This window comes from Rattus rattus, chromosome 16 (genome assembly GCF_011064425.1).
Source record: "Rattus rattus isolate New Zealand chromosome 16, Rrattus_CSIRO_v1, whole genome shotgun sequence".
Lineage (NCBI taxonomy): Eukaryota > Metazoa > Chordata > Mammalia > Rodentia > Muridae > Rattus > Rattus rattus.
The window spans coordinates 37,632,819-37,657,668 of NC_046169.1; the positions used below are offsets into that span (position 1 = coordinate 37,632,819).

The 24,850-nt window shown below is 48.9% G+C and overlaps 1 protein-coding gene across 2 annotated transcripts in view; it reads left to right on the forward strand.

Moving 5' to 3' along the window:
* The window catches only part of Ccdc60 (coiled-coil domain containing 60), a 158,175-nt gene that overhangs the window by 87,001 nt on the left and 46,324 nt on the right, over positions 1 to 24,850 (forward strand). For both annotated transcript variants that reach the window (XM_032886802.1, XM_032886803.1), the window contains 2 exons: positions 9,822 to 9,992; positions 20,905 to 21,012. In XM_032886802.1, the coding sequence (XP_032742693.1) occupies positions 9,822 to 9,992; positions 20,905 to 21,012 (279 nt within the window). The remainder of the gene's footprint in view (positions 1 to 9,821; positions 9,993 to 20,904; positions 21,013 to 24,850) is intronic.

The window sequence follows — 24,850 nt, forward strand, 5'->3', positions numbered from 1 at the left end:
ATACATGTGCACGAGTGCATGCATGGATGTATGTGCTTGTGTGTGTGACTTGTAGGGTATTCCATGTACATGCCCATGCATGATGAGGGCAGGAGTCAACCTTGGATGTGTTCCTTGGTCTCCAGCACCTAATTTTTTGTGATACAGGGTCTCTCACTGAACCCAGGACTCACCAATTTGAATAGAGGGACTGAGCAGCAAGCCCCACAGGGATCCCACCTGTCTCTGCTTCCTCAGAGCTGGGGTTAAAGAGGTGCTTCATGGGCTTTTTACATGTCAGCCAGGGATCTGAACTCAGGTCCTCTTGCTTGTGTGGTAAACAGTTGGCTGTCATGTCCCCAGCTGGGGAAATACACTTGGTCTCTTGGCCTCAGAGGGTGATGCCTGTGGTTCTTGGCCTCGTGTCCTCAGGGAGAACACCATAGCTGCAGGGGTGGGGATGGCTGACATGAAGAGAGAGATGGGGGCTCTCTCTTGAAAAACTTTCCCCAGTGACACGCTTCTTTCAGCTAGCTCCCATCTCCCAAAGTTTCCAAACCCTCCCTAAATAGCTCAGACGTTGTAGACTAAGCATTCCTTTGTGAGCCTGAGGCAGGGGTTGGGGGCTGCAATTCTCATCCAAACTATAACAGGTCGGTAGCCATTAGTCCAGTGGATCTCAACCCTGTGACCCATTCACAGAGGCCATATATTCAATATTTACATTATGATTCAGAACAGTAGCAAAATTACAGATACAAAGTAGCAAGGGAAATAATTTTATGGTTGGGGGCCACCACAATGTAAGAACTATATTAAAGGGTCGGAGTGTCCAGAGGGTTAAGAACTACTGCTTTAACTAAGGAAGATGCACCTCAAAGGAGTGTGACATGAGTCATCCACAGTCACAGATACTGGATGGCAAGGGAATGACTGTGTGCAAAGCCACCACTACTTCCTTGTGCCTGTCTGCCGAGTCAGGCTGCCAGGATTTAAAGTCAGACTCCACTGGGCACTGGCTTGAAACTTCGTCTACTCAACCCCTCTGAGTTTTTGTTTCCTTATGAGCAGAACACGGATAACAGATGCATGACGGGGCACTGGGAGAGTTCACTGAGGTGATCACAGTGCCCAGCTCAGGGTCTCACTTGTGCCTTCCTGAGGCATCCCCTACCACTGCTGCAGAAGGTGCCTGTTTATATCCAACAGCAGTCACCTTCCTGCAATAAGACCCCAGTCCCTAAGGCTCAGGTCCTCCAGGTCTCACCCACCAACTGCTTGTTAAAAACTCCCCCAGATCTAACTCTCACTGCAGAGGTCCTGTGCTTCTGAGACTCTGTGGCTCTTTCCTTAGCCCAAGATGCTGGAGTTTACTGTTAGTATTGTGGCCATTTGGTGAAGAAAAACGTTGCTTGGGACCATATTCTGTAACAGAGTAGCAGAACCCCTGAAGTCGCCTGACTGAAACAAATGAAAAGTTACAGCCCTCAAGCCAGATACACAGCTCATACTTGTAATTCCAGCACTTAAGGAAGCAGCCTGGGCTACATAGTGAGACTGTGTCAAACAAACAAACAAAGCCGACAGACAATACAAAGTCAATCATATCCCTTCCCAGGTGTGGGGCACATGCCTGTAATCTGAGTCTTTGGGACACTATGAAGTTGAAGGATCACCAGTAATTATAACACATAAAAGTTTGCCTTCAGGAGGAAGACAATCCAGTAACTACAGGGTGGTGGTCCGTTGGTCACCAGTATCTGGTTTCCTGCTCTGTTGCTAACATGCTACTCAAATGCATTTCAGCTGCAAGGATTCTCCCAGTAGCAAAATGGTTGGGCCGTGCCAGAGGCTACATTGTTACATCCAACCTTCGAACAATAGAAAGAAAAGAGAATTCACACCATACAACCACACCAAAATCCATCAAAGAATTTCCCCAGGAGCCTCCCCAAGCACTACTTGTATCTCACTAGCCGGTTCAATCTAAAAGGCAGCCAGAAAATGGAGGACTGTGATTGGTGGTTTCTTTTCTCTTCCTTCCTTCCTTCCTTCCTTCCTTCCTTCCTTCCTTCCTTCCTTCCTTCCCTGGGCACAATAGCCCAAGATCACTAAGGAAGCTGGGGAACAGGCATTAGGAACCAGGGATAAAGGTGGGGGAGACAGACAAGTGTCTTTGCAGTCTCTGTCCTTTATGAAGCCCACAGCTTGGGCTGGAGAGATGGCTCAGAGGTTAAGTGCACTGGCTGCTCTTCAAAGGGCCCTGGGTTCAACTTCTAGCCCCAAATGGTGACTCCCAGTCATCTGTAACTCCAATTCCAAGGTAGGTCTGATGCCCTATCTTGTTTTCCCAAATGACAAGCAAGCACTCGTGCGGTACACAGACAGAAGTACATGCAGGCAACACACACACACACACATAAAAAAAAAAACTTTAAACTTATTTATTAAAAATAAAACCAAATGACCCCACAGCTTGGGAAGAAGGGCCAACTAACAAATGGGCCACTGCCATCCAATATGACATGTGCTGGGCTGGAGAGGATGCTAAGCCAAGACCAGCCAAGTGAAGATGGAGGTGTGGTGTGTGTGTGTGTGTGTGTGTAAGAGAGAGAGAGAGACAGAGAGAGACAGAGTCAGAGAGACAGAGTCAGAGAGACAGAGACAGAGGGAAAGACAGACAGATGGACAGAGACAGAGAGAGGCAAAGAGACAGACAAGGAGAGACAGACACACACACACAAAGAGACAAAGAGACAGAGGAAGAGACAGACAGAGACAGAGGGAGAGACAAGGAGAGACACACACATAGAGACAGACAAGGAGGGAGAGGGAGAGAGAGAAAGGGGGAGAGAAACAGAGAGAGAGACAGAGAGAGAGAAGGGAGGAGAGAAGAGGGAAGAGGAGCACATCACCTAGTTGCCGGGGAGAGGAGGATGCCGCAGACAGCATGTGGTTAGAGGCTAAGTTCTGGAGGGCTGCCCAGAAGAGGAAAGGATGTGACATTGTCCTGCCACTGGGCAAACTGGAGCTTATTGGACACAGTGGCTTTAGAACGAGCTTGTGCCAGGCATGGGGCACACACTCGGAATCCCAGCACTTGGGTGGCCAGGAAGATGAACTGTGAGTTTGAGGTCAACCTGAGGTACATAGTGACCCTGTCTCAAAAGGGGAAAAGCAACAAACAAACAAACAAACAAAAAAGAGCCCTAAACCCCATGGAGAGCAGACCAGGAAGAGAAGGAACTTCAGACTTCAAGAAGTGAGACTTCAAATGAAGTCCCTCCCTCCCTCCCTCCCTCTGCCCCTCTGCACCACTGTTAACTCTATACCAAAACCTTTTTATAAATAAATTCAGCTTTTCTTCGAACTGACTACCCTGAAATTCTTTTCTACGGCAAAGTGGAGGCAGACACCCAGCATTGCCTGAGTGGAGACCTCAGGCAGCAGCATGGAAGCCACCACATCCCCCGCCTACATGGTCCCTGCCACTGGCATCTCCAACTGAGCGAGTCTGAGCCCCACCCCCCACCAAGAACCAGCCTTTCTGTGGCCCCCTCACCCACAGCCCGCCGTCCACACGCAGGGTTCTGCCCATCATTCAGAGTAACTCAGGAAGCAGGGCCATCTTGAATGTGGGGTCTGAGAGGTGAAGTCCTGAGGCTGGGGATCCCCCACCCTCACCCCACAGTTGGGTGTGACAGTCATCAAGTGACCCACGGCCACTTTCCTCTAGTAAGTGGTTTGTGATCTGCACTCAGATCAGTCAACTCGCCGTTCACACAGTATGCCACCTGCGTCACCCTTTGTGTGTGTGTACTCGACCTCTGCCTGGGAAATCTTGTCCTCTCAAGAGGGGAAAATCCTTGCTCATTAGCACTCAGAAGAGAGAGCTTCAAACTCAGCACCAACAAAGATGTCAGCTTGGGAGGGGCTCAGTACACACCCTCCTTTTGTCTGAAAGGCAGTTCAAACTCTATTGTGATTCCCTTTGAATGAGGTTCAATTACTGTAATAAATATATCCCAAATTTCATCTCAACCGTATTTGCATCTTAATGAATGGGTCTCACCTTCTTGTCAATTTGGCAGCCAGACTAGATTTATTAAGTTACTGCATAAACAGAGCCTTCTAGCGCAGGGAGTTTAAATGCAAAATAAATCAGAACCAGAGCCGCACTATTAACTTGCCTGTCCAGCTTGTCTGAATGGGCGAGAGACGGAGGATGGTGTTTTCCATCCTGTCCACTCGCACGCGCCCGCGCCCGCCCTGCCCTCCTGAGAAATCAATAATGCGTGGGCTGACGAAGCAAGGCGTGAGCCCTCTAAACCTCCAGCCTCCGCACACAGGAAGTACACTGTTATGCCTGGTATTCTTTGAAAACAGTAGAATTTGTTAAGTGACATTTTCCCATGTAGGCAATAACCCACTCCAGGAGCAGGGCACCCCTGAAATCCGGTTGTCTGTCCATCAGAACATCATCCAGCCTCCCCGCCGAAGCTCTCTTGTCTTTAGAGGCCCATATCTCTTGTAGGCAGAGACAGAAAATGTGAGGGAAAACCGGTGGGGCACAGAGCCATACACCATTATACCATTAACAGTTGGGTTCTTTCCTTTTGAGGTACATCTGGGCTGTCCATCCTCAGTGACATGAGAGCAGTTATTCCTCCTCCCTCTTTAATGGAGGTTGAAACACACACACACACACACACACACACACACACACACACACACACACACACACGGTCTCATCTCACGCCGCCTCTCAACTCTCGAGTCTGCAACTTCTTTCAAGAACCACGGGCACGCATGTTGGGAGCTGCCCAGTTCTGGGTCCCTTTCAGTCCCGGGAGGCCTTTGTGTGACATGACTTAAGTCAGACACACACACACACACACACACACACACACACAGAAACACACACACACACACAATCACATCACACCACCTCCATGCAGAATCTAAAGGGAAATGTGGGGTGACAGGGTGGGGTAGGGGGCGTTACAGGGAGCAAGGAGGGAGGGGAAACCCTTGGAGGTGTGTAAAAAGGCACACATCTGTGAGTCCAGAGATTTAACAGGCAGGATAAGGACTGTAGCCAACTTACAGGAGCAAAGGCATTCCACAGCAGGAAACGGAAGTCAGTGTTCCTAGGGGCTGGAGCGGATTACACACAGAGTGCCTGCCCTCAGAGGGTGGGACCCAGAAAGAACTTCCGAGATGACCTGATGGCCAGTGTGTGTCAAAACCTTACTTTAAAACTCAAGCAAAGAAAGCAGTGTCTATTGCTTTCTGGAGAGTTCTATGGTAAGAAGCAACAGAAGGAAGCTAGACCAGGATGCCAGTGGGCTCATTGTTCACAGGTATCCAAAGTTCAAGATGGCGGTCGTGTTGCTGTGAGGAGATGCTGGACAGAGATCAGATAATGGGAACTTCGGCATGGTTCCTTGTCTGGGAATGTTCTAGTCTATAGTGGCCGGGAGGTCTTGGTGAATCGACTTGGTTCCTGGCTGTGGAAGTGTGTGGCACAGGCTGGTCCCATCACAGCTGACCAGGAAGCAGGGTTGTGTTTAACCCTCAAAGACCCATTTCTAGTGATGGAGAACTAGCCTGGCTCGCCTCACAAGGTCTCTACAACCTCCCCAAATAGCTCCACCAGCTAGACAGGGATCACGCATTCAAAACATCCAAGGGAAACATTGGAGATTTGAACCATAACAAAAAGGTCTGCCCAAGTCACATTTTCAAATTAATATGCATAAGTGTGCCTCTTACTGCCGTGCCCTGCTGCCATGACGAAACGCTGGGACCAAAGCCACTAAGGGAGAGAGGACTGATTTCAGCTCAGGGCTTCAGTTGTAGCCCATCATGGCAGGGACATTAACCAAGACCGGAGCTCAGCTGGACACTTCACACCCTCAGGAAGAAGACAGTTTGACTCCACGAGTCATGCATGCTGGTCCTGAGCTAGCCTCCTCCACCTTATACATCGTACAGGACACAGCCCATGGACTGATCTCACCTGCCATCAACATGGTCTTCTCACATGGGTAACACAATCAAGATAATGCCCCCCAAGCGTGCCCATGGGCCATCTGCCGTGTCTCTACAATGTCAAGCTGGAGTCTAACACTAAGCACCACATTTACTATTCATAGTCCTTGAGGGAAGCTGGAGGGGAGCGTGTCAGGTAGAGCAGATCGGGCACAGAGCAGCAAACATGGCATGTCCTAAACTATGCAGGAGCCAAGCATGCTGATGACGCAAACTAGGAAGCAGAATGCCAGTTACCACAGGCCGTGAAGGTGAAAGGGAAGATGGAGAAAGGCTGACTCATGAGCACAAGCCTACTGTAGGAATTCGGGCGGTCTATACCACTGATGGCTACAGGTGATTGACAGCCATGAACTGAGTACCAGGAAACAGCTAAGAGAGGGGGCTGGAATGTTCCCAGCACAAAAACCAACCGGCATCAGGGTGATGGTCATGCCACTTTCCCTAAATGGCCATTAGGTGTTGGGAGAGAGCTCAGCAGGTCAGACTGCTTCTTGTCCAAGCATGTGGGCCTGAGTTAAAATCCCGGAACCCACCTCAGAAGTCAGGATAGTCTCCTGCCTGTGATGCTGTGGGTGGGCGGAGACAGGCAAATCACTGGGGCTACCTGGTTACCAGCCAAGCTCCAGGATCAGTGAGCAAATCCGTACCAAGAAAATAAGATGAAGTGTGGTAGAGCAGGTCACCTGACATCCTCCTCCGGCCTCTACACACAGGCACAACACAGATGCATACACTGCAAATACACATGCGCATACACTACAAACACGTGTACAGATACAAGCATGCATGTGCATACTCTGCACACATTCATGCATACATGAAGACATGCATACACACAAGGTGCACACACTGAACACATTCATGCATGCATGTGTACATGTGCACACATGCATATGCATAAACTGCAAACACATGCACACATAGGCACACATATATGAAGACACTTGTATACACAGAATGTGCACATTGCACATATGCATGCATACACGTGCATACACATGTGCACACACACAATGCACATACATACATATATACACAAATAACACTTCCCCCCAAAAGTAACAAAGCAAAAATCCCACGTGAACCTGTCCCCTCCTCTGCCTTCACAGCACACCCGTTCCTCCACCCTAGCTGAGCCACACAGCATCCTCTCATTTGCACAGCAAGCAATCCTCTCACCGGCTTGCAATGGACTCCCAGACTCCCATACAGAGAACCTATGTCCTTTAAAACTGAAGCACCCACCCCATGCAACAGTGAGGAAGTTGTGCCTAGCAGAGGAACCTGCATTGTATAACATGCCTCATGCCCCTGCCTCTGCTCCCTGGCACTGATCACCTCCCTCCACATCAATTTCATATCAGCTAGGGGAGTTTTACACCCATGAAGCCATGAGTAAAAGAACCCCCATAAGTGGATTAAAACCAAAAGCTGCGCCCATCCTACCAACAGCCTAATAATCAGAACCCCGCAGTAATGAGGAGGAAGGTGTGGGGAGCATGCAGGGACTGTGCAAGATAAAATCAAACACCTTTCAAATGGGCTTCTGCTGTATCTGGGAACACCTCCGAGCTCTTTCCATGGTCCCCACCGTCTGAAGTTCCAGGAATAGGCTGGTATGTCTAGCCTCAGGGCTGGACTCTTCCTCACCCGCTCCTGTTCTCCTGTCACTCGGGCCCTTCCAGAAGGTACAGCAGCTGGGATTCTAGCCTTTCGTGCCTTCTTCTCTCCTACAAGGCCATGAGCACCAAAGTCCCCTGTGTCCTGTCCACAGCCGTACCCCCTGTGCCCCGTCCACAGCCGTATCCCCAGTAGTCACCGTACAAAGTTGCTTATCAAGAATGTGAAGAACAAATTAAATTAAATTTCAGGCCCCAAACGTGTATATAGAGGAAATGTAGTTTGCTGTGTTGCCTGACAATACCGCAAGCAGAGAGGAGGACAAACAGACAGGTGGACAGACAGATGCACACACTCATGCATTCCTTCTTCCTCTGCAGCTCATTGCTATCAGACCCTCCCTCAGGGTAAAGATGGGGAAGAGGAGGGAGGCGCGGCTCTGAGGGCACGGGCTCTCCTCCCAGCCTGCCAGCATCAGGGCTGATCAAGGATCCACAGTTGAGTTGGCAGAGAAAGTCAAGTCCCAACACGGGTCACTTGGTACTGCAGGCAGCTGCACCTGACAACTCAGATGCCTAAGCCGGGCTCGTACATGCATGTGAGCAAATGGAAGAGAGGGAAGCCTTAGCCAGACCCTGGACTCGGTGTGCCACCAGCTGTGTCATGGATGATCATGAACAAGTCCTTCTGATGGCCTGGCACTGTCCAGCTCTTCCCGTGTGTTAAAATCTCTAATCCTGTGGGCTGTGAATTGTGTGGCACATGTGTGCATGTGTATGTGGTTAGTACTCTGTCTGTGAGGTTGGTCGGTACTCTGTGTGCGTGTGCGTGTGTATGTATGTGTGTGTGTGGTTGGTACTGTGTGTGTGTGTGTGTGTGTATGTGTGTGTTTGGTACTGTGTGTATGTGGTTGGTACCATGTGTGTGTATATATGTGTGTGGGGTTAGTACTCTGTGTGTGTTTTTGTGATTGGTACTGTGCATATATATGTGTGTGTACGCATGCGTGTGTGTGTGTGTGTGTGTGTGCAGTTGGAACTCTGTGTGTTTGGGTGTTGGTACTCTGTGTGTGAGGATGGTTGGTACTCTGTGTGTGTGTGTGTGTGTGTTTAGTACCATGTATGTGTATTGTGTGTGTGTTTTGTGATTGGTACTATATGTGTGTGTGTGTGTGTGTGTGTTTGGAACTCTGTTGGGGCATTGGTACCGTGTATGTATATGTGTATGATTGGTACTGTGGTGTGTGCACACTTGCATGCTAGTGTGTATGCCTGTGAGTTCCATTCCTGTGGAGGCCTGAGGTCTTCTTTGGTCACTCTTCATCTGTATTTTCTGAGGCAGGTCTCTCACGTGCATCAGCTTGACTGGCTAGCCAGCGGGCTTCAGGGATGTGCCTGCCTTGCTCCCCAGGAGCATGTACCACCTCTGGTCTTTCTGCATGGCTTCTGGGGTCCTGAACCCAGGTCTGCACACTTGAGTACAGGCTCTCTACCTCCCTGGCCTGGGCTCTCAATCTTTGTCTCCTCACAGCATCCTTTAGCAGGCCCGGAAGTATAGTCCACACACCAAGTCAGAGGCATAACTTGTCTTTCCAGGGCTTGAAATGACCTGTCCTGGGTCTTCAGTAAATGACAGACGCAGAACAGAAGCTGGGGCCTGTCTGTCTGTCTGTCTGGAAATGCAAGAGGAAAGAGAATGTTCATTACCTCAGAAACAGCCTGCGGAAGGAAAGCTTTGGTACAGCTCACAGATTCAGTCCATCATGGCAGGGGTGGCTAGACAGGGTGCAGCTTAGTCGCTGGTGCTGGGAGCAGGGGACAGAAGCCCCCTTACATCTCAGCTGACCAGGAGGAGGCAGTGGTTCGAACCAAAACCAAAGGCCCTCTGCCATGATCCTCTTCTTCTAGCTCCTCCCTCATCTCGGAATCCCCATAGCCTCCCAGAGTCACACGGGCAGCTGGAGCCAAGCACTCAGAGGAGTAGCCGGTGGGGACATGTCACGCTCTATCTATAAGGATCCTATTCTGTGTGGTCTTTGTGGTGCCATTTGATTGATCCAAAGACAGCAGGTTACTGTCCTAATATATTTAAGATTTTATCTTTGAAATTTCCCCCTCCCCACTCATCTCTTTCTCTCCCCTCCCCCCATCCGGCTCTTCCTCTAGCTTCCTGATCCAGTGTGTGAGGATAGGCCGTGGCTACTTCACCATGCTGCAAGAGGAAACTGCCTTTAAAAAGCATCAGCAGCATCTCAAGAAGCTGCAGGAAGAAGAGTTAAACAAGTTCCAGCCAGCCAAGAAGTACTCGGACATCCAATGCAGAGACACTCTGCTGACGTGAGTGCGCAGCGGCCTCAGGAGACACCGGGCACTCCCCTACCCCAGGCTGGCACTCAACACTTTCCTCAGCCTAGCCCAGCCCTCCTGGTTGTCCCCACTGACTTTAGGTGCAGAATCTTGTGCTGCACACGCCCACTCTCCTTTCTGATGGGAGCAAGAGGGACAGAGGAAATCTTGCTGGTTCCCATATGCATCTTTCTCCCCGTCTTTTCCGCATCTTCTCCTACCTGAGTCCTCCCCAAATCCTCTTCCAACCAGAGCTCTGTTGCCTTCTTCAGTGCTCCCTCCTCCTGGCTTTTCCTAGCTTTCAGCCAACCAAGGGCCATACCATTTACCCCCCACCCCCACCCCAGCCCCGGTCCTCAGAGCGCACACCTGTGCTAGCTCATTTTACCTCACATCAGTGCATCTGTCCGCCAGCTGCAACCCAGAGTTCGACACACTGCTGCGGGTCCACAGAAAGGCCCGACTTCTGAGTAAAGGCATTTCTCTGCCAGGGAGCCTTTCTCTCGGCTGGGAGAGGACGCTCCACAGACTAGTTCTTTCTGAGATGCTCACACAGACAAAAACACAGAGAGGAACCATAGCACCAGGCACAGCAGTAGGGGTGAGTGTTTGCTCTTCAGTATTCCTACAAAACAGGAATCTATTAGCTGCATTGGAGAGATGTAGAAACAGGGACTACGACTACGGTGTCCCCTGCTTTCCCCAACCCTGTTAGTTAGAAGCATCCCCGGTCGTAAACTCTACTAACAAAACCTATGAGCTTCAGCAGTCATCACAGAACAAAGTCCAAGGAGACTCAGCCTTGTGAAGACAGACCACAGCACACAAGGGTGAACAGAGATGCTAAAGCAGACAGGAGAGACTTACAACAGAGACCTGCCGCAGCGATAACCAGTTAGCAGGTCTCACCCTAGCAACCCATACAGTCGCCTGGAGTACATGTTGGTAATCTCAGCTACCAGAAAGCTGGGATGGGGGTTGAAAGACCCTGACAAATGTGTGTATGTATGTGTACATACATATATACATACACACAGACTCCAACCAATACATGTGTATACACACACACACATACACATATACAGACCTCAACCTATATGTGTGCATACACATATGTATGTATGTATGTGCATATATATGTATGTGTGTATGTGTGTAGTATGTAGGTATGTGTATATATATATATACATATATACCCCCCAATCAATATATATGTGTGTGTATACACATATTTATACATATACACAGATCTCAACATATATATAGTGTATACATACATATATATATATACAGACAGACATATATGTGGGGGGTATATATATACACATTTATATATATACATAGACTCCAAGAAATATATATGTATGTGTACATATACATACACACATATATGTGCATTTACACACAGGCCCCCCAACCAATATAAATATATATGTGTGTGTGTGTGTGTGTGTGTGTGTGTGTGTTATGTATGTATGTGTACATATGCATATACACATATATGTGTACACACATATATATATATATGTATACACACATGCACACACATAAAACAAGTATCACCTGGAGCGATTTTTAAGCCACCAGTGTCCAGACTACATCCAAGCCAGCTATAACAGGTTCTGTCAGGATATAGGTGGGGAAGTTACATGTTCACAGCATTTTTTTTTTTTTTTTTTTTTTTTGTGCTGAGGACTTGAACCCAGGGCCTTGCTAGGCAAGCGCTCTACCACTGAGCTAAATCCTCAACCCCATACACAGCATTTTTTTAAGTTTCCCTCAGTGATTCCAACATGAAGCTACAGTTGAGCAAATTTCCCCCCCATCGCTACTCAAATCTTATCATCAGGGCATTAATTTAAAGAGAGACGGATATGCACATCTTATATAGATGGGAGTTCCTGTGGGCAGATTCCTACCACGTGTGACCTCTGTGTGGCTTACTTCACTTAACACTGTAAGTTTTGTGCCCACTGTAAGTGGGGTCATGTGAGCAGCAGCCAGGGGTCGGTCAGAGGACAGCAGGGCCCAACATTCAGGTGACAGTCAGACATCATGGAGGCCGAGACAGTTCCACCTACCTCTCACTGTGGAAATGCTGTAGTGTCCCAGCCTCCTCTGAGCCTTCTCCTTGGTGCAGGCCCCGGGCTGTCATTTCTGTCCTCCTTGCCCTCTGAAGCCATTGGAGAGTGACTGACAAGCGTCCTCCGGTGAAAGCACCATTCATGCTGACTAGAGACTGATGAGGGCTCAGTGGCTTCTCTGCAATGTCAATGGCCACTTAGCAGCCTACGTTTCCCTCTTTAATTTTTCTTTTTCTTGTTTTCCATTTTGTCTAGCATTTTTTATCACTTTCATCCAGGAGGTTGTTCAAACTAAGGTAGCTGTCACTCACTCATCATTTATGAATCATTTACTCGTTCTGAGATGAGAGAACAATATTTATGATTTACAGTTCCTCATCGACACTTCTACCGGGAGCCACCCCCACGTGAGAACTTCTAAATGACCTTGACACACTCAGCACAGAGTAGAGCGGGACAGAAATGACCAGGAAGCAGGCCACGCGGAGTGACTTTGTTGGCACAGTGGTGAGCACAGCCGCCTTCCAGAAGCAGGCTGAGAGCAACCCAGAGGAGACTGAGGGAGCCGTCCTCTGAGGAAAGGGAGCCAGAAGGCAGACGTCCAGGGGTTTTTGCCTCATGGCATGAGATATGACCAGAAGATTTTCAAAAAACATGAACAGTTGCTTTATCAGGTCTTAGACCAAGTTCAAAGTAAACAGCAGAGTAGAAAGAGAATCTCTTGATCTCTGCTCTTCCCTGACTGAGAGAAAATACCATGACAAGAGCAAACGACAAGAGACTTTCTGGTTTGGTTTGGTTTAAAATTCCACAGGGATTCATTCCATCACAATGAGAAAACATGGAGGCAGGACCAGAAGGCTGCCTGGTCACACAGCACCTGCACTCAGGAAGTAAGGGGGTGAGCAGGAAGTGGATCTGGTCTCTGAAGGCTCTAGGCCCACCTGTAATGCCTAGTTCCTCTGGCAAACCACCTCCTCCTCCTCCTCCTCCTCCTCCTCCCTCCTCCTCCTCCTCCTCCTCCTCCCCCTCCTTCTCCCCCTCCTCCTCCCCATCCTCCCTCCCCCTCCTTTTCCCTTCCTCCTCCTCTCCCCCCTCCTTTTCCTCTTCCTCCTCCTCCTCCTCATTCCTCCTCCTCCTCCCTCCTCCCATCCTCTCCCTCCTCTTTTCCCTCTCCTCCTCCCTCCCTTTCCTCATTCTCCTCTTCCCCTCTTCCTCCTCTTCCTCCTCCTCTTCCTCTTCCTCCTCCTCCTTCCTCCTTCTCCTCCTCCTCCTCCTCCTCCTCATTCTCCTCCTTTTCCTCCTCCTCCTCTCCCCCTCCTCCTTTTCCTCTTCCTCCTCTTCCTCCTCCTCTTCCTCCTCCTCTTCCTCCTCCTTCTCCTCCTTCTCCAACAACAACAACAACAGCCATCCCCAAACAGCACCACCAGCTGGAGGCCAAGTGTTCAGACATGTGGGCCTGTGGGGACCCTTCACAGTCAAACTACCACAATCCGAGGACTCCTTATTACACACCTAACAGTGATGTATTGAATGATGTGGTCTCGCAGGGCCCTGAACTCCACCATATCTATCCCTTTCAGTTGAAATAAACAATCTAGAAGGAAAATAAAAACAAAACAAAATACCGACAGAAAGTGATCATAATGCTGACGGATCGTGGCGAGTGATGCCCAAGATGTACACCGATAACACAGCAGAATCCGTCCGTCAGGAAGCCCCAGTGTCGACCGCATATGATTAGGGTGGTACTGTGTTTTCTTTCTTAAAAGTGCCCTCATTTGGTTGTCACATGCAGACTGTGTGTCCATAGTTCAGACAGTGCGGCATGTCAGTAGACTCATGCAATCTGCAGTGGTTCGGTTGGGTTCGTTGCTAGGCCTCTCACCTCAAGCACGTTTCGTAGAAAAGAGTCAGAGTCTGCTCCATCCACGCCATGGAAGCCTGCAGCCCACGGTCATCAATCACAGTCTTCTGCTGCTGAGGAAGGTTAGACGTCATCCTCCCCAGAGGAGCGAGTTAGCCGCAGCCTTACCCCAGCAGAGAGAGGACTAAAGTTCTTCCTCCTTTTGGCAGAAACTGTCGTCTAATGAAGCAGCCACCTGTGGCGGTGTGAATAGGTATGGCCCTTTCGGACTCATGTGTTTGAATGCTTGGCCCCTAGGCAGTGGCACCGTTAGGAGGTGTGGCCTTGCTGGAGGAAGTGTGTCACTTTGGGGTGGGCTTTGAGGTCTCCTATGCTCAAGCCCCATCCAGTGTGGAACACAGTCTCCTTCTGATGCCTGTGGATCAAAATGTAGAACTCTCAGCTCCTTCTCCAACAACACATTTGCGCTGTGTGCTACCACACTTCTTGCCTTGATGATAATGGACTCAATTCTGAAAATGTAAGCCAGCTCAGTTAAGCGTTTTCCTTTGTAAGAGTTGCCTTAGTCACGGTGTCTCTTCACAGCAATAGAAACCCTAACTAAGACAGAAGTTGGTACCAGGGACTAGGGTATTGCTGTGATAAGCCAGATCATGGATTGGAAAGCAGTGGAATGCTTTAAGAGGGGCTCAACGGACCATCCTAATAGGAATATGGAACACATTGGTGCTGAGGGTGAGTTGAACTCTGGAGGCCTGGCTCAAGAGGTTTCAGGAGAGAATTGTAGTATGTTGCCTAGAGATTGTTCTTGTGGTATTTTGGTAAAGACCGTGGCTGCTTTTTGCCCTTGTCTGAAGAGTCTGCCTGAGGCTAAGGTGAAGAGATTTAGATTAATTGCATTGACAAAGGAAATCTCAAAATAGCCTAGCAAAGACTTTGTCCTGTGCAGCATTTTGATGAAATGTAGCAAGTTTAGAAAGGGAAAATACAAAAATGTGTGGTTCAAGGATTAAAGGGGAATGGAGTTAAATCCTGTGTTCAAGGACATTAAAGGGATTAAGGGAGTAGCAACCTCAGGGCAAGATCCCACCCAGCTAAGCTCCCATCTTATGGAAAGGAATCAGGTCCAGGTGTGGCAACTGAGGATGCTTTCCCTAACGACAGTGGGAAAACCAACAGACATCCCAGCACTCGGGAGACAAAGGCAGGCAGATCTCTGAAATCAAGGCCAGCCTGGTCTGCAGAGCAAGTTCCAGGTTAGCCAAGCTTAACCTGTGGAGAAAACCAGGGAAAGCAGAAAGCTGGTGAAGATGTAATCGAGCAAGGCAGCCATGTTCCAGCCCCAGCAAGCAGCAGAGCTCGGCAGCTTGGACCACGTAGTCAGGACTTTAGAATCAAGGATGGAATTTCCTCCTTTGACAAAGGAAAGCTACTGAGGCCAGAAACGCGGCATGGTGTTCCTGCACGGAGCCCTAGAGAGGTCATGTGTAAAAGGGGTTCTGCAGCTGAGGAGAGCTATGGGGTCCGGGCACGTGGCAGAGGTGTGTCTGCATGAAGGCCCAGAGACGCCATCATGTGACGCTGAGAAGGTGGACCCTGTATTGCTTTGGAAGCCCCGCGACGTTAGAGAGGCCAGAGCCATAGGCTGTCCCCTGAGGAAGGCCGCTAACGGGGAGTGGAACCAGCCCAAGAGAACGAAGTGGGCCGCAGTCAACAAAGTTGAAAGGAGTTGGAGATCTGAAGAGCATTTTGCCGTCACACAAGGAAGATCCAGAGTTTGCCCACCTGGTTTTCGACTTCGCTTTGGTCCAGCATTTCCTCACTATGTTCCCTTCCCTGCATTTTGTAACGTATATCCTGTGATGTGGAAATACGTGATCTGCTTCTTGACTTTGATTTTATGGGGTATTACAGTTAAGAGATCACATAAATCTCAGCAGAGACTATGACACCGCTGAGCCTGCGGTAGACCGTGGGGACTGTGAAGTTGGATTAAATGTATTATATTATAGCTGTGAGCCTATGGAAGCCAGGGAGTGGAATGTGATTTGAATAGGTGTGGCCCCCATAGACTCATGTGTTTGAATGCTTGGCCCACAGCAAGTGGCACTATTACAAGGTTTGGCCTTGTTGGAGTGTGTGTGGCCTTGGCGAAGTAGGTGTGACTTTGTCGGAGGAAGTGTGTCACTGTGGGGAAGGCTTCGAGGTCTCCTACGCTTAAGCTCTACTCAGTGGAGAACAGTGTCCTCCTGATGCCTGCAGCTCAAGATGTAGAACCGTCAGCTCCTCCTGAACCATGTCTGTCTGCGTGTCCTACCTTGATGATAATGGACTAAACCTCTAAAACTGTAATCCACCCCCAATCAAATGTTGCTTTATAAATTGGCATAAGAGACTGTCCACAGCAGGGGGCCTCATGGTCAAGGGCACAGTCATTAAGAGACTGTCCACAGCAGGGGGCCTCATGGTCAAGGGCACAGTCATTAAGAGACTGTCCACAGCAGGGTGGGGTCATGGTCAAGGGCACAGTTAGGACTTGGAGTTGAGTCCTGACTCCACCTGCACAACTGAGCCTCCATTTACTTCACCCCCATGGGTGGCACCAAACACTGCTGCTTGCTATGAAGATTACATGAAGTGAAGCTTTAGCACAGATCACAGCTTGTAGAACATGCCAGTGGCTGCCAGCGACTATAATACAACAAAGTGATTTTGACCTCTCTGGACTTCCTTTAGCTAAACTCCTTATATTTTTCTTATTTTCCGTGGAGGCATCTCATATCTAAAAACCTGCCTTCTGCAAATATGGTTCTAATGTAGAGGTCTCAAGGATGCAAGTGTTCTTTTATAAATGCTTACTAACCAAGCTCACACATACACACATACACATACATACATACATACATACATACATACATACATACACACTCACACACATACATACACACAAATTCATATGCACAGACACATACATACATATACACACTCACACACTCACACACATACATATATACAAATACATATGCACAGACACATACACACATACATATATATGCACATATATATACACACATACACATACATATATACAGACAAATACATACACACTCAGACACATACATACCTATATATACATACACATACCACACCTATATATACATACATACACATACATATACCAATATACATACATATACACAAACACACTCATACACATACAAACACACATATACACACATACATACATACATAGAAATACATAAAAACACACATATATATACACTCACATACATACACACATACATACACACTCATACACATACAGACACATATACACACATACACATACATACATAGAAACACATATATACACATATATGTACACTCACATACATATACATATATACACACATACATACACACACAGACATACAGACATATATACACACATATACATACACACATACACTCACACATACATACACAGACATATATACACACATATGCATTCACGCACATAAACACGCACACACCTCAGGATCTAAGTGTTTGCAGGCAAAGGCTTTAAGCCTGACAAACAAGGCAAGGAAGGGGAAAATCAAGCATGAACCACAGATTCTCGCCTGCAAGCTGTCCTCCCCACTATGCTCAGTGACCTCGTTTTTTCAGCCACAGCTACAGATTCAGGCAAAAAGAGGTGGTCGGAGAGTGGAACTTGTCATATTATTGGAGTCAAGAGAAGGCATCGAACCAGGGATTAAGGAGTGTGAGGGCTGGGCTAACTTCTTTATGCTCTGGGAGTCACAGAAGTGTAGCCCTGTTTAGTAGGGCAGCACAGCAATGTATTTGCCAGTGTGGTTTTTTAGCCCTAGTTTGTTTGTTTTCCAGCTCCAGTGTCAAATAAGGAGTCAATGCCCATGGAAACCGGGGCACCTAGATTCCAGGGCTATCTTTTAATTAGCTCTCTGACCCCAGGATTGTCCTCAGATTCCCCAGAGGACGGTGCCTGGTGCTCACATGTTGTGGTTTGCCTTGCCAAGATATAATATAGATAACATGGTTAATGAACAGAATTGATGGACTGGGTGATCAGCATATTGTTGGTTTTATAAATTGCAGAATGGTAATAATACTTAGTTCACCTATGTATAGGGAAAAGGTTTTTTAACTGGACAAAAAGGGGGAAATGTTGTGGTTTGCCTTGGAGTTCTCTCTGAATTTGTGGAATAAAGGCAAGAGCACTAGATTTGGGCAGAGGAAGGAGTCAGGAGCAGGAGGGGGATTAGATTCAGAGGTTAGGTTGAGAGAGGACAGTTGGGGACAGTTGAGCCAGTGGAACCTGAGCAGGAGTGGGGGGAGGATGGAACAGTTAAAAAGAGTGAGCAGAGGAGAAGGAAGCTAGGAGGAGAAGGGGAACAGTTTAGAGATATGATGGGGAACTGAGAAGAGTTAGAGGAGACAGGAGATGGAGAGAGGGGAGAAGCTAGGAGTCGTTGTAAGAGAAGGAGAAACTAAAGCATAAAAGAGTTGATATATTTGGGAGAGTGAGTAAAAGAAGTTTAGAAACACGATGGGGAACTGAGAAGAGAGGGAGAAGAGGAGAGTTGTAAGAGAAGGAGAAAGAAGCATAAAAAAGAGTTGATATATTTGTAAAGAAAAGAGAGGAGAAAGAGAAGCGTGGGGAGACCTGGCTGGCAAATAAAAGGTGCAAGGGATAGATGGTACCGGGCTTTGTATGTTTAAAAGGGCAATTATATCTTACCAATTGGATCTAAGATTATTGTGTGGTGTGTTCTTTTATGTAAGAGTCTCAGTATAAGAAAGTGTGTGGCTGGGCTGTGTTTCTGCCAAGATATCCAGCAGATAGCTGGGGCGCTGAGGTGTGGAACCCTAGCAGGGTAAAACACCGAGAGGAAAACAGTTTACCGTTTTTATTTTTACTTTTTTGTTTTTATTTTTATATTTTTTACAACAACACTCACATGCCAGCATGACCTCACAAGAAGCTAGGCTAATCTTTTCAGAAGAGAAACTGCTCCCAACAGAACCCTCTCAAGGGCACCCTTTTCCCAGCGAAAAAGACAGAAGTCTGGGCAGAAGCTCCCAGGCCCAGACAGCCTTGCTTGTGGCTTGCTGCTCCTGCCTGCGCGCACAGCCTCCTCCTTCCCCTCTGACCACATGCCCCACCCCCACCCCTGGCAGCTGCTTCCCAGTACCAGCCCATCCCCCCTCTACTTGTCTGATTAGTCCCATTGGGCCTTCAGACTCCAGCTCGTAATTCCTGTCCGTCCAGTCATCACTGCAGCTGTGGAGCGCCCACTCCAAAATGTACTAACTCAAGGCAGCAAACACAGCCTTCCCAGATCTGACGGAAGGGAGGGTGGCCATCCCTCCAGCCAGAGTGGGTCACAGTACATGGCTCCCTGACCTCCCCAAGGGAGTCCTGGTGCCTCCTTGCCCTGTGGCACAGTCTTCGTAGGCTGAGGGACTCCTCATAGAGTGGATGCTGGACAGCATCCGTGAGGCCAGGGGGAGAGGCTGCTCACTCTTGAATCCTGGTGCGATATCACTTTTGTCAAATTCTATTGAGTCAACCCACCCCAGAGGCAAGATCCAAGGATGGGAAAGTATGGGGACCCACCTCTCATTGGTGCTTTGTAACTGTCATGACTCCCTCGGGGATCCCAGCCAGCGTTAGGCTGTAAACTGCGCATTCTCCCTACACACACGTAGCCAACACCGTGTGCTTGGTTGTACCCACCTGACGCTCACAAGACTCTAAGTCTCGGGAGGGGAAGGGGTGGGTCAGCCTCCTTCCTTGCTACATCTGCCGCCCCTGCACAGAGGTGTTCAGTCGCCACTGCTAGAAGTCAGTGAACCAGGAGCCCATGAGTGATCCTGTAAGGAAAATACTTAAATGGGGCTCCTGGGTAATCAGAGCTTCAAGGGAAGGGGGAGTGAGGAACCAGGGGTGCTGAAGCCTGGGGTACACGACCACAGAGAAGCAGGCAGTGACTCCCAAGCCTGGGGCACAAGACCCCAGCAAAGCAGGCAGTGACTCTCAATCCCCAGCTGCTACTGATACTCAGTGGAGATGTAGCCCGGAGTGACCAGCCTTTTTAAGGTCTTAAGAACCAAATACTTACAAGAAGTGTCTAAAATATAAAACATGGGTAGTGTGTGTGTGTGTGTGTGTGTGTGTGTGTGTGTGTGAGAGAGAGAGAGAGAGAGAGAGAGACTGATTAAAACATGTCTGCAGGCCGAGTTCAGTTATAAAAGAAACCGCCTATGATGCAGGAATATTGGAAAGAAAGCCATTTTCTGTAGCTGGCATAACCCGCTCTGTGAGAGACACAGGGCAAAAGCCCACTGAAATGTGGTCTCAAAAATATCCTTTGTAGAGTGGAGTCAGAAAGCATGTGAGTCGGTCTTGGTTACCAACCTGACTGAATAGAAAAACGCCTATGAGGTGTGTAGTGCCCACCTCTGCTGTGTCTGGGAGGGGTTCACAGAGAGGACCCACTAATAAAGCGAGATTTGTCCTGCACGTGAGCCACACAATCCCACAGGCTGGGAGCCTGAGTGAGCAAGTTACCACAGGTTTCTTTCTCTTTCCCTGTCCCCCTTTACCTTCCCCTCCCCCTCCCTCTCTCCCCCTCCCTCTTTCCCTCCCTCTCCTCCTGGAAGAGTCATTCCAAAAACCTGGTGTCTCTGAAACAAGGAATTCACCTTCTTGTTTATTTTCTTGTCTCCTCTGGTGGGGTGAGCCTTGCTTTTTTTTTAATGTGTCGTGTTCACCGACCACCTCCAGGATTCTCACCTGGCGCGCTGTCATGACTGCCAGGCACATACACTGCAGGTGCCCAGTACCCAGTGTCAAGCCCTGACACAGATGAGCCCCAACACTGCTTCCCCCAACTCACCCTGCTCCCCCCTTCTGCTCTCCCCTCAGCACCTACGAATACGAAAGGTTGAAGAAGTTGGAGGCCGGCATCATCATCCGCCCGTTCACACCCATCCACAACTGTATCATGGCGCCCTCCCTGCCTGAGTCTCACGTGTAAGTAGACCCCACCTCCACTTCCATAGCCTTGCTGGGTCAGAAACGGAACGAAGCTGAAATGACCCGGAGAGCTAGCCCATCAGGAACCCTTAAGTTGCTCCTTTGTCCCCTTAAAAGGGACAAGCGTCCTGGAGTCAGCAAAACTGGCTCACAAAAAAAAATAACAGAGAATAGACAGAGTAGATGTGGTAGGTTAGATCCCAGCAGCAAATATGCTGGGGCCAGAGTCATCCCTTACCAAGCCAGACACTCAAACGTCAAATACTTTGCAAAGATAAACTCTCTCTTCTTGAACTCTCAATGCCGAGCTTGTACCCCCCCACACCAAAGAAAAAGTCTCAGCTGAGGTTCAGGGGTCACGACCCCACACCCACAGCACTGTCCAAGACTCAGAGAGCTATTTCCCACAAGCCTCTGCGGTCCCATGCCTAAAGGGATGGCATGACCTCCTCCTCCTCATCCCATGGTACTCAGAGACCAACCAACCTTCCAGAGAACGTGCTTGCTTTCTGAAACCTTGGCACGTAGTTCCTCTCATGTCTGCTCCGAGAGCCACAGGTCCGTAGCTCTTCACCAGGAAAGGTTCAGGCACAGACAAAAGCTCACTGCAGCACTGCTGCTGTCTGGAGACTGAGAGCCCCAAGTCTTGAAGGGCTCTCCTGTGCCTCGTGGGATATTTAAAAGCAGCATCCTGGGCCTCTGCCCAGAAGATGTCAACAGCACCCCTCGGCCCACAAGCCACAACCAGTGCGGATGTCTACAGACAAGCACACAGGTCCCCTCACTCCAAAACTGCACGTGCCCTCCAACCTCACTGCTGAAAACCTCTGCCTTGGCCTTTGCAGTAATAACTGCCACTCTGTAGATACCATATGCACTCAGCAACCCCCTCCCCATAGCCCTACCATGTAGGTGTCTCCTTGTCCCTCTCGGCAGAAGAGGAAGCAGAGGCTCGAAGATGTGGACCCAACTATTCTTGGTCACAGAGCACACAGGGCATGTCGCCCTCTCAGGCCTTTAGCCAAGTCTATCTGATATCACAGCCCAAATTCTCCTCATAGACACTGTAGAAAGCAGATCCCAAGGACTTGCCTCTGGGGAGTTCATGACAAATTTTGAAAGCCAATACTCTTGTATACAAAGAGTTACTGTCTTAGTTAGGGTTTTACTGCTGTGGACAGACCCCATGACCAAGGCAAGTCTTATAAGGACAACATTTAATTGGGGTTGGCTTATAGGTTCAGAAGTTCAGTCCATTATCATCAAGGCAGGAACATGGCAGCATTCAGGCCAGCATGGAGCTGAGAATTCTACATCTTCATCTGAAGGCTGCTAGCAGAATACTGACTTCCAGGCAGCTAGGATGAGGGTCTTAAAGCCCAAGTCCACAGTGACACACCTCCTCCAACAAGGCCACACCTCCTCCAACAAGGCCACACCTCCTTCAACGAGGCCACACCTCCTGCAATAAGACCACACCCACTTCAACAGGGCCACACCTCCTCCAACAAGGCCACGCCTCCCAACAGTGCCATTCCCTGGACCAATTTACACAAACTACCACAGTAGCCCAGAAGTGAAATCACAGGTCAGGTACATTATTGAAAAGAGAATTAATAATTCATGGGTAGAAGATACAGACAACCACTACAAACTCTATCACCACCGGCACCACCACCATCATCACCATCACCGTTTTCCCTCACCACCGCCAGCAGCAAACACTGAACATGTCCTCATCCCTTATTGATAGCCAAAGCTAATCTCACCATATCACACCAGCCTCTGCCCACCTTTGATGAACATCCTCTGGGCCTCTTGGTAGAACTGCTCATCAGGAGCAGGCGTTCCACTGGCAGCCCAAGCTGGACGCCCTTAAAGCATCCCCTTAGGAAAACAGGCCCCGAGGTTCCTCACGGCATCTCCTGGAAGCACCCACACGCCTCCCCTACCATCCCCGTGGATAAGGCTCCTGGAAGCGTGAGGGTCACGTAGCTCTGGGCATGGGAAGAGAAGGGTCCTGTTTCCCACCCGTACGATCTGAATGAGGCTTAACCACGAGGTTAAGTGTAGTGAGCAGAAACTGTTTTCCTCCATGCCAGACGGGGAAAGTGAACCCTGCCAGGGGTCTCCCAACAGGAATCATCACTCCCTGGCTCTCAGCTCAGGTGGATTAGACAGGCTATCATTATGACTGTCACCCCACGGTGGGTGTTAGAGAAATGTGTTTACTGTTACTCCTCGATGTAGCTAGGACAGGTCTGGGGTGTCGCAGATCACACGATCCCTCTCGAAACTACTTTACCGTCGTAATCTGAAAGAGACATCTGTAATGTCTGTGTCCCAATAAGGCTTCCCTTACAGAAACAAGTCACGCACACACTCATTGGCTGTAGCTTGCTAACCCTCTCCAAAGACTAAAGATGGCCGCCTCTTTTCCTTGGCTAGTGATAGGCTCTGGCCATACTGATCAGCTGGAGTGTTGATGTATTGCTCAACTCGGGATGACTTAGAACCCTCTCCCATCACTCCCAAGTCTGCAGACTGCTGGGCAAACCCACCTTGGCTGCATGTCTGTGTACGGGTGTGTGTGTTGGGGTGTATATGTGTGTGTGTGTGTATGGGTGTGGGTGTACATGTATGTCTGTATGTATGTATATGGCTAGGCCTGCCTTCTTGCTTGTATCCAGCTGATGGGTAAACCGGAGGTTGTCTGGTCCACACAGGGCCAGGGTTTGGTTTGGTTTGGTTGGTCGATTAGGAAGACAGCAGTATCTCTCAACATCTAGTGGGCTGACACGGGCTCGCTCACACTGTACCTAAGAAAACTTCTAAGAACAAGGGCCTGGGTACCCAGGGCTTCCTGAGGCAAAGGCTCACAGGAGGCTCGGTGGCCCCCCAGCAGCCTCCTGCCATTCCATGGACCGAGTTGGTCGAAAGAGCAGAACAGATATAGGGAGTGAGGGAAAGACCCAAACTCCAGATAAGACGAAGTAGCAAAGTCAAAGAATCAAAATGAAGAGGGAGGGAGAGTTGGGCATTTTAAAGATTTATTTTTACTAGTTTTAAACTATGAGCATATGTGCATCTGGTTTGTGGGAGGTGTGCATGCGTGTGTCTATGGGTGTATGGGGGCTATGTGTCTGTGTATATGAGTGTATATGTGTATGGGCATATGTGGGGGGTATACGTGTGTATGCAGGTGTGTGTATGGGTATATGGATGTGTGAGTATATGTGTGTACATGGGGGGTGGTGTGAGTGTGTGTATGTGTATAATATGTATGTATAAAGGTATACATGTGGGTGTGGGTGTCATGTATGTGTGTGTGTATGGGTGTATGTGTCTGTTTGTGTATGCATATAGGTATGTATGTATAAAGGTATATGTGTGGTGGTGTATGTATGTGGGTATGGGTGTCGCCTGTATGTATGTATGTGCGTGCATGTGTGAGGGGGTGCATATCTGTGTGTATGGGTGTATGTGACTTTCTATGTATGTATAGTTGTATGTGTGTTAGGGTATAAATATGTGTGTTAGGGGGTATGTTTGGGTGTGGGTGTACCTGTGTGTCTGTGTATATATGTATCTGTATGTATGGACATCTCTCTCTCTCTCTCTCTCTCTCTCTCTCTCTCTCTCTCTCTCTCTCTCTCTGTGTGTGTGTGTGTGTGTGTGTGTGTGTGTGTGTGTGTGTGTGTAGCCCTCAGAGCTCAGAAGAGGGAAGCAGATCCCCTGGAGCTGGAGTTACAGGAAGTTGCAAGCCTCATGTGGTTGCTGGGAACTGAACCCAGTTCTCTGAAGAGCAGCCAGTGCTCTCAAGTGCTGGGCTGTC